Source organism: Didymella exigua (assembly GCF_010094145.1).
Source record: "Didymella exigua CBS 183.55 unplaced genomic scaffold M421scaffold_6, whole genome shotgun sequence".
Classification (NCBI taxonomy): domain Eukaryota; kingdom Fungi; phylum Ascomycota; class Dothideomycetes; order Pleosporales; family Didymellaceae; genus Didymella; species Didymella exigua.
The window spans coordinates 982,314-992,534 of NW_022984780.1; the positions used below are offsets into that span (position 1 = coordinate 982,314).

Consider the following 10,221-nt stretch of genomic DNA (forward strand, 5'->3'; position numbering starts at 1 on the left):
GCACAAACACTCTGTTCTTCCACTATGGAGGTAGGAAAATTCCCAATATTCCATCCGGCTTATGAGTTTAGTTTGCCGAGGACCTCGGAATCGTAGATGCTTGTTAGGGAGACAGTTGGACGAGCGATTGGCAGAGCAGCTGACGTGGAGCAGGTGATGGTGTCGACTTCGAACGGCCGTATCGAGAGGGAACCATCGTATGGGTTCAGGAGTGATTGATTCGGTACTTACATAGGGCGTGGCATCTCTATGCTACCATTCCGATACGAACGATACCCTCGCAGTCAGTTTTCTGGCCATGAAACCACCAGTTTCTCGGTCGTGAGGTCATATGGTGTTGGGGGCTCAGTTGAACCAAAAGCTCACACTAAAGCTCGAGCTCAGACTCCTGACATAATGCCACCACCCAGGCGGCAGATAAAGACACTCACCCGGCCCCAGCACACCCTCGATATACTCCGCGTCTCTGAATTCCGGAAACCTCTTATCAAACTCCCTTCTCCGCTGATCAATGCCTTCTTCTTCTTCTTCCCCTCCTACCCCATCTGCCCCCTCCTCCCCAGACTCTGCATCTTCTCCATTCCTTGGTGCGTTGGTGCGCATCTTCGGCCACAAACCTACAGCTTCATCCAAATCCACTTCACTGGTGTTCCCCATGTCAACGCCCCCCTCCCTTCCCCTCGGATACAACCTCTCCGTCATCTCCGGCTTATAGCAACGCACGTACTTGTACCCCACGACCTGCGCCAGGATATTGTGGTACGGATCAGTATGCAGTGGGGAGATCGTGCCGCTCGGGCCAAACCACGCATTCAACAGCGGGTCCTCTAGCCTCGTCACTTGCGAAGGTTCGATGTTTATGGGTAGATATGGGTTAGGGGAGGCGTAGCAGTAGTCCGGAATGCTGATGTCGGACCGTAAAGAGGGGATTTGCGCAAAGAGGTCGTGTTGCGCCAGGTACCCTGTGGCTTTCGCATCTCCATCTACTTGCTCCCCGCTGGACGGGGCGAGCATGTAGGTTGCCATGAAGTCCTTGAACGAGGTGATTTTCTGGCCCCAGCTGCTATCTGTGTATGAGTGGCCTGTTTCTATCGGGACAAGGCGGCGGCCGCCGAGCGTGCGTTTGAGCAGGTATGGTGGAGAGTTCCAAGGGCGGTCTGAGAGCGCGGGCCAGTGCTGGATGGAGTTTGTAATGATAAGCGGGGTGTGGGTTGCTGGTTGCGAAAGCTTCTTTTGGAAGGCGAATAGACTTGGATTCTCGCTTCGAGGGATGGGGTGACGCAACGTAGGCGGTAGCTCGATGAGCGCGGTCGGAAATGCTGAGGGTATTGACGAGACGTCGCCGAGCTTCATCTTCTTCGCCGGGCGCTCGAGGGGTTCATGAATCGCACTGGCACGCTCATCAGAGGCCAGCTCCTCTTCCAGCGCCGCGAACCACAGCTCTACAAGCTCTTCCCTCCCCGGCGCCGCGGTCAATATCAGCACCATATCGAGCATCTTGACCACCTCATCCAACCACCCTCCACTTGTATGCGTCCATTCACCTGCCTTGATATGCTCCTCGGTCACCCCCAATACCCTCCGCAGACTCGCATCAGTATACAGCCTCCTCCAGCAGGTCTTAACCTCTTTATAGGGAACATCGTGCAACTTCTGGTACGCAAGCTTTACCGCAAGCTCGGGATTCGTGTGAAGCAGGGCTAAAGCTGCGCGGCCGCATTCTGTGATCGAGTCGTCATTCTGCGCAGTGCTTAGTTCGTGGCGGGTTAGCTGGGTGATTTCCTTCCGGGTTGGCGCTCCATTGAGTGCAGCGAGCGGAGTATGAAGAGCGGTCGCAGCAAGTGTATCGACTGCGACGAGTGTATCTGAAGCTTCAGGCTCTGAGGCGGACGACGCGTCTTCTTTGCTATGAAGAGACATGATTAGAACCGAGTTGGACTCGAGGCTTTGGCGACTGCGCATTGACCCACGTGCATTTTCAATCATTTTAACCAATTCCCCGATGCAGCGACTCCACTATCCTTGCTTCTGCTGAAACCTTATTTGAAGCTACTGCGCGTCACTCAACGGCTACTGCAGGGACTCAAGCTTTGGGCATGGTAGCCGCGTGCTTGCTGAAAAAGGTGTTTGCTCGAACATCATCGATATGTAATTGATCGTGAACGTTGCACTATATATTGCTCTTCACAGCATAGTAGCCGCTTAGTGACTATCCTACAATATTCCTTGTACCTAGATAAATTTCACTCGTGACACGACATAGATTCGTGAACATGAACGCCAACCAGAGGGATATCGTGCAATACAGGAAGGAAAGAGAATGAGGAATGGGACAGGCAAGCCATGCATATGCGAAAGCTCGCGCCGGAGCTGGGTATCACGCTAGAATCATTTGGAACGGGGAGGGGAGGACAGCAGACCACCTGCATCCTGCAGGGACGGTGTATCGTAGCTGGTATGCGTGGTGATGCGCGTAATGGGCGCGTATGAGCGGGTTGTGACGAGGCCACCTGCGTCTTGCAATGATGGGACGCTGTGGCTTTTTTGTGTTGAAGTGCGATGCAGAGATGTGCTGCGCGCACGCTGAAAGGCGAGACTGTTTGACGAGCTCGAGTGTGTTGATGGACACGCGCGCGTTTGCTGCTCCATCTCAATCTCGCGGTCCTCTGATAGCAAGCCACCGGGGTCCCGCAGTTGGTTGCGCTGCGAACACATCTCGTAGTCCTCTGATTGTTGTGACAATCGTGACGACCGACGTGCTGGCGGTGGGTAGGCGCGACCGTTGGGCAGCAGCGTATTGGATGCCCTTGATCCTCTACGAGGTTGCGCAGCAAAGTCATGCGTAAGAACGGAGTCGGTTGGCGATGGAGCAGTCGAACCGTTCTCAAGTAGACCACCAACATCGTAGAACGAGACTCGCCTACCACTGCTGGCACGTGGACTCGGCATGGGATCGCGAATGTTGCCAGTCGTGTTACCGGCGGTCTGCAATCCATCGTCTTTCCCCGGAAACTGCCAATTGGTGTTCGCGAACGGTCCAGGCTGTTGCGTGGGCGCTAGTAGACCCAGATCAGCCATCGGTGCGGGTCTAGGTACACTCTTTTTCCTCTCAGCCAATTCGGGCTTTGTTCGATACCCAAGCGACCGCGCAAGGTCTTCGTCGCTGCTATATTGTGGGAGTGTGTGCGTGCGCGTCGAACCCCTCCGCTCCATGCTATCGGTGGTAGACGGAGCCTTGAACTTCGCTTTCTTCAGACCCCGGTCACGAAGAAAAGAGCCAAGAACAATGGCATTGGAGACGATGGTCGCAGCAAGGATCTCAGATGATGCGAACATGGAACGGAACTGTTGAAGCCCGCGTCTTTCGATAACCATTGGAACACGCGTTCCTGTAATGACGATGAGAACAACCGACAAAGAGAAAAGCGCCACAAGGGAGACCTTGCGCTTCAAGGGCATGCCGGAGTGGATGATGATAGGGATGGGAAAGGCGACGAGGAGGACGTCGGTGATGATGTCGGCTACGCCCATGGTGATGAGTTGCGCGAAGCCTTGTCGACATCGTGGTTTTGGTGTTGGCTTGACCTGCCAGTAGTGCGTGAAAGGCTGACATTCGGCTAGTGTTGCAATGACCACTGCGACGAAGGTGACGACCAGGAAGAGCCGGATAGCGCGCAGTCCCCACTCGTAGCCCTTCTTCCAGAATCGTTCAGTCAGGCGCTTCAGAAATTCGGATACTGTGTATTTGGCCATCCAGATGCTGCAGGACGTTAGGAAAAACCGCTGGAAAGCAGGACGAGTGCCTTACAACATGGCGTAGAATATTCGCGCTGCAAGCACCAACTGCGAGCCGATCTCTCGGTGTCGAATTCTAACAGGATCGTTCAAAGCGCTGACATTGACGTTGTTGGTACCCCAGATCAGGACCACATGCACCACGCTCATGCGCGCTACAAGAGGGATGATGCTCCATGCCATAATCTTGTCCTCCCTGAAGAGTCGTTCATTGCGAATGAGACGACCGGATAGCCGGAATCCGATGATAACAAGCGAGAAGATAGTGCACCACCAGCTGTAGAGGAGGGTCGGGTTGTTGGTTGCGCGGGAGCGGCGTTCCGGTGGTGAGTCGTTGTATATGCCGCGCGGGAGTAGCATGCTGCTGAGTAGTCCTCACAGACTCCCACCTCCGGGGAGGGAGCACTGCTGGGTATCGCGTGTTCAGTGACTCCAGGCGATAGCGGAGTATCTTCGAGGTGCAGGATTGGATGCTTGGACCATGTCTTCGCCTGTACCGAGGTGCTGGGCGCGGTCGAGGAGCACGGCAGCGGGCTGCAGCAGGGTGCCGGCAGGAGCAGCAGACTGTCGCTGGAGTTCACGATCGAGGAGACGTGAGGAACGGGGATGGGAGGCTGAGCACGAGTAGATGAGGAGCCGCGCCATGTGCGTTATCGCATCCCGCCCAGAACGAGGGTCATCAGCGGGTCGAGCGAGTATGTGGCGGTGTTAGTCTGAATCGACACGCGCATTATTGAGTGCTGCCGCCAACGTCGCCAAAGCGGCCGGGCCTTCTTGGGACAAATACCGAGCGGCACTACTGATAAGCGCAACGACCCTGGTGATCGCGTTAACAGCAGGTGACTCGAACTCTCGCAGCCTTTGCTGTCGCAGTTGAGATGCGTCCAGGACACGCAGAGTCCACGGGGGGACGTCGGAGACCTGCATGCTGGAACGATAGCGCTTTCCATCTCGTGCTCGCATGAACGGCACTTGCTTGGCCCGTCGCAAGGACACAGCTCACCGCTCACTGGCTGGTCTGGTATCGAATGGTCCCTTTCAGATTGCTGACGGCTGCTAGGTAGGTGTCGCTTGGGAAGAGCACACATGCACTGTTTTGAGATGTACGGAGCACCTCCAGTAGTATCTGCCACTCTAGCTCAGGTACTCGACGAGCACGTTCCGGCACAAAGGTGCTGCTATTACTAGGTACCTAGTTGCAAAGACTACCGGGAGCGGACAGCGTCCGTGGATCATTGGCGACTAGACGTGCAGACGCCGCCCCCACGTTTGCTCGCCTGTCTCCGTCCCCCGCTCTTTGTGCACCGGTGCCGCTTACCGCCCGGGAGGCTACATTGAAAACCTCAACAAGCTGTCAGCCTGTTGGCATCTCAAGCAGCCGTCAGCAATCAACAGATTGGAGGAGGCGCTGTGAAACAGCACAAAGAAGGTGGAGCCACCTTGCTGATCACACCCAGAGGCATGGAAGCTGGAAGGCCACACTCAAGTCCCCCGCTGTCCAGTGCCGATCTTTGGTAAGTCATGATGCGCAAGGCTCGTGGCCGGTCTAGGCAGCCTGGTTACTGGAGCGCTACACTCATCAAGCGACTGTTAGCCAGCTGCTCGACAATCTCACGCAGCGGCGCCACCGCAGACATCCTCGGAGCTGCGACTAGATTCGCAAGCCTGATACAGTCACGTTTGGTCTCATCTCAAGATGGGCTGCAAAGCGACGCAGGCACGTGCTTATTTCATGCTAACGTGCGAGGCTGGCGAGTCGTGAGGGAGCGACCTTATCAACAGCATGTTGAGTCTCCTCGATCAATAGACGCCTTAACAAGATACGCACAGTCGTGATTGATCAATGTGGTTCGCTGGGCGCACGATGGCTCTATTTAATCAAGCCTAGAGCAAGTGCATCAAGCACTCGGATCCCAGGAAAATACCTGTACTTACTCCATGAAATACATATGCATCACAGCAATCGTTTGGTGGGGGGCAAAGATGTGTATCTTGCAAGCGTGGTGTTGTAGGTATTCGTACCGTACGAATTTGGCACCTATGTGCGAGCCACAGGAGGATTTGCGCATGGATCCGGCGACGCTTGACACTGTGACAGGAAACCCATGGGAGTTCACCTGTCTGCATCTGCCAGAACCCTGATCCAGCGCAAATGAGCTCGCGTGCCGCTGTGTTTTGTATTCGAGCGCTAGTACGTCATGGCGATGGTCTAGAGGGGCTTCACATGCAAAATCCCACAAGCGAGAAGCATCTCCTGGGAGAGCACAACATTTTGGGAACAGGAGGCAGCCACGCAGGTTCGGCCAGGCTTGACGCCCCAAGGAAGGCTGTCGAAAGCGATGGTGGAATGCACATCATGTTCGTCGTAGTGACATCAATTCTGTGGAGCAGCAAGGACCCGCCATGATTTGTTTGTGTGAACGCGATTATGACGTGCCTCATCGGGAAGCTGGAACAGTGTCGTGTGCACCGCAGTGACCGCACCCAAGGGACAAAGCGTTTCTGCTTCCCTAGAAAACCAAACGTGTCCCTGTTCTTTGACCTGCGACCCATCTTCCGCACAGCTGCAATCATCCAATTCCACCTGCACTCACCTACCTTACCTCAAAACAGTCGCAATCATGTCTGGCGCGCCGCGCGTTGAGCTCAGCAACACCGATCTCTCTGATCTCGCTGACCTAACCATGCAACCTGCCAACCGAATGGGAGACGCCCAATCTCCAATGGTAAACCAGAACGGAAGCGCAAATCAGGCTTCGACGCAGCAGACTGCAGGTGACGCAAAGAACAGCATCCTGGAGTGTAAGGTGAGTGGCACACCGAACGCCTCCGCCCGCAGCCGAGAACCTTGAAAACTAACGCCATTGACAGCGTTATCTGCGCCTCGCACACCACCTTGATTTCTCCTCCTAACATCTGCACAGCAGCACAGAGCACCATGGCTTCCATCCAGAACCACCCTTCCGTGCAGAACGCAAAGGAGACAGTCCTTAACGGTATGGTCAGTGCAGCAATCGTTTTATCTAGGCTCCAGCACAAATACTAATGTGGTCTCGCGACACAGATGCCCTAACTGCTCGCTAGCAACCCGAAGCTAATTTTGCAGGACCTGTCGCTCAGCAGGCCAAGGCAGAGGGCGCAAAGACTCGCGATGAGTTCGCCGACCTTGCCAACTCCAAGCAGATTCCTGAGCAGAAGACCGCTACCGGCCAGAACCTCACCCGTGAGTGATGACGCCAGATGATTACTGAGGATGTATAGCTGCTAATACCGCAAAGACTATCACAGCATGTTCTACCGCCTCTTGAGCTGGAAGAACCCCCGCGCGACCGGTATCTCCTTCGCCGCCGCTGTCGTCTTCATCTTCGCCGCCCGTTACCTGAACGTCATCCGCTACATCATTAAGCTTACCTGGGTTGTGCTTGGAATCACCGCTGCGGCAGAGGTTGCTGGACAGGCTGCTCTTGGCAAAGGCCTTACTTCGCAGTTCAGGCCGCGCCAGTACTACACTATCCCCAAGGCTTCGCTCGAGCGTCTGCTCGACGACGTTGAGCAGCTCATCAACTTCTTCGTGATTGAGTCTCAGCGCATTGTCTTTGCCGAGAATGTCTATGTTACCATCGCCGCATTCTTCGCTTCCCTCGTCTCCTACTTCCTCATCAAGGTAAGCACTCCGCTGTCGAAGCCCGGCCCAGCACTAACAGCAAGCTCAGTTCGTTCCCATGTGGGGTCTTGCCCTTATTGCTACCGTCACCGCCTACCTTGGCCCGCTCGTCTACCTCCAGAACAAGGAGGTCATCGACGCCCAGCTCGAGAAGGGCAGAAGCCTTGCCAGCCAGCAGGCTACCCAGATCAGGGACCTTGCCAGCAAGCAGGCTGCCAACGCTTCCCAGACCGTTCAGGGTTTCACACAGCAGTACACAACCAAGGCACAGGAGACCATCAACCAGTACCGTGGACGCTCTCCCTCTGCTGAGGTCAAGAAGGAGGACTTCCCCGCTGCCCCCAAGACTGACATCAAGAGCGAGCCCGCTGTCGAGATTCCCACAAAGCACGAGGGCGAGCCCCCTCTGGTTCCCCAGACCGCTTTGTAAGCATCTCTGCTTTCGCACATTGCTATTCTACTTAGTTAGAGCTTGTGATGTTGCAAGACCCGGCCACCCTACCCTCAGTCGAAGGCCACCGACACCCCGCACATTCGCACATACATCTTAACGACGACTTCGGATGACGATTCCCATGCTTGGTCTCTCACGACAATCACGAACGGTTCAGATTGGACATATCCAGCGCTTGTACATCATCTTCCTCTAAAAGCTGATTCGTCACCTACTTTAGCGTTGATATACTTTTCCTCCTTCCCTTCTTCTTTTCCACCCGTATTCGCGGGTTCACCGGTGTGAATGAAGGACATACAAAGTCACAGGCATTCAGGAGTTGGTCTTTGTCAGATACTGTCTCGGGCACAGTAATTATAACTCAACATTCAAGTATACACTATGTTGCTGCCGTGCTTCTTTGTGGTTTGAGAAATCGAGTGCCTTATAGCTTGGCGTGACGTGGGCGCCGGAACGTGATGCCTTATTCCCACGCGGGCCAGGTCCCGCATCGAAACAATGTTGTGTCTGATGTTCGCCCGCTAACGGCATGATGATTGGAGAATGGCCAATTATAGAGCACGCGCTAACCTTGAATGAGCTGTATTCTAGGCTGCCGCGCAATTGCCGTCCGTGCCGGGACCCGTGCTGACGTCGAGCGGCGAAGGCTGAGGCAGTGTCGAGACAACATCAAGGACGACAACCGTCCCCTCGACACTCTCTCCTTTGTAAGTTCTTTCCACCTGCACGACATCATGGGAGTCTCGAAACTTGAATTCAACGTGGCCACCGGACTGTACACGGCCGGCGCCGAGGAGATCACCAGCGCCGTCCGCCGCGCCCTCACACACCCTGCCACCGTCGGCTTCGTCAAGCGCACTATTGGTAATGGGGAGGACCATGAGCAGATCGAGATGCCAGTATGGGGCATTGCTCTCTTGAGCGTCAGCTTCTACGGTGCCATCATCGCCATGAGCCTGGTGAGTACCCTCAGCCTCGCCTCCTGAAATCCGGGACACCTGGAACGCTGACCATGCTACTCAGTTGTCCTACATGCTCAAGGAAGTTGTCGCTACCCTCTGCATGATTGAGACCCCTCACGCCGCCATCACCATCTCCCCTTCCGAGGAGCCCGCCAGCAAAGACGAGAAGGAGGGCCTTCTTGAGACCGGCCCTACCATCACCCTTGTTCACCAGAAGCCCATCACCTCCAGCATCCGCGCCACCGTCCAGCATGTTGTCGCGAACGCCGGCCGATTCGCTCGCTTCCGGGGCTTCAAGATCCACGCTCTCTACTCGATGGCCTTCGCCCTCGCCGTTCACTTCTTCACAGCATTCTTCTTCTCCCTCTTTCCCGGCGGACTCCCTGGCCAGGCCATACTTGTGAGCGGTCTCGCCGGCGCAACTGTCGCCAACCTCCACGCCGCATGGAGTCACAAAGTCGTCTCCATGCCCTCTGAGGCCACCTTCTGGCAGCGCGTCCCCAGCAAGTCGCACTGGAAGGCTCTCGCCCCTGCGGCTGCCATTTCCACCGCCATGCCCTACATCAGCCTGTACCTGACCGGCGGCGTCGCGATCCTGCTCAGCCTGCACAAGCTCGACCAGCAGAACCTTGAGCAGTACTCGAAGGGCCAGTGGATGTGCCTCGCTGTCCGCGTCCTCGCCACCGTCGTCTTCGCTATCTTCACCACCCTCTTCCTTTGCATCCCTGCTATTGTTACCCAGGTCCGCATCGAGGCCTCTATTCTTCCCGATGAGCAGGACACCATTGTTCCCTTCGATCGCACATTCAGTGGCAAGGTCGCCAGCCAGCTTCTCGGTGGATCCGGCAAGATCGGCTTCCTCGATGCGTGGCGCAGCTTCAACTGGGAGGCTCGCCGCCGCCTGTTGAAGTTGTACGTCAAGATTGGCGCTATCATGATGTTCGCCATGTTCGTCATCGGTCACGTTCTCGCGTTCGAGGTCTTCGCTGTTATGGGACCCCAGCTCGGCGATTTCCTTGCTAAGGCCAGGCACGAGGGCTTCACTATCCAGAACTAAGTCTTCAGTTGGTCTGGATGTGCGGGAGGGTTTGGTGTTTGAGGTGGATTCTCTTTTCGGAACAGATTGTAGGCGTATTGCATGTAATTAATAAACTACCCAACTACACAGTCCTTTTTTCATATACCATCGCCTTATCCCTGTAAATAGCTACAACTCGATTGAAGGTGTTCGCTGACTACACTTAGCAGCAGCTAACGTGTTCTATCAGTAAGCTGCGCATATCAGTATCCTGCGCACCCCACCAAAACGCGCTCAACTCAGCGTGCAATTGCTCCACAACCACATG

General features: G+C 55.4%; 3 protein-coding genes across 3 annotated transcripts; 1 reads left to right on the top strand and 2 right to left on the bottom strand.

The window, feature by feature from the left end:
- Positions 1–166: 166 nt before the first annotated feature.
- On the bottom strand, positions 167–1,933 carry M421DRAFT_418036 (Clavaminate synthase-like protein). The gene has a single exon (XM_033591652.1). It carries the CDS (start codon positions 1,918–1,920, stop codon positions 346–348), a length of 1,575 nt encoding a protein of 524 aa, XP_033451649.1. The 5' UTR covers positions 1,921–1,933; the 3' UTR covers positions 167–345.
- Positions 1,934–2,388: 455 nt separating this feature from the next.
- On the bottom strand, positions 2,389–4,155 carry M421DRAFT_56364 (uncharacterized protein; the record flags this gene model as incomplete). Its single annotated transcript, XM_033595394.1, has 2 exons — positions 2,389–3,760; positions 3,809–4,155. The coding sequence occupies 2 exons, from the start codon at positions 4,153–4,155 to the stop codon at positions 2,389–2,391; spliced, it is 1,719 nt and encodes a 572-aa protein (XP_033451650.1).
- A 2,119-nt stretch (positions 4,156–6,274) lies between these two features.
- Positions 6,275–8,317, top strand: M421DRAFT_418038 (uncharacterized protein). Its single transcript, XM_033591653.1, has 5 exons — positions 6,275–6,597; positions 6,720–6,791; positions 6,902–7,018; positions 7,074–7,459; positions 7,509–8,317. The coding sequence occupies exons 1-5, from the start codon at positions 6,417–6,419 to the stop codon at positions 7,887–7,889; spliced, it is 1,137 nt and encodes a 378-aa protein (XP_033451651.1). The 5' UTR covers positions 6,275–6,416; the 3' UTR covers positions 7,890–8,317.
- The last annotated feature ends 1,904 nt before the right edge of the window (positions 8,318–10,221 follow it).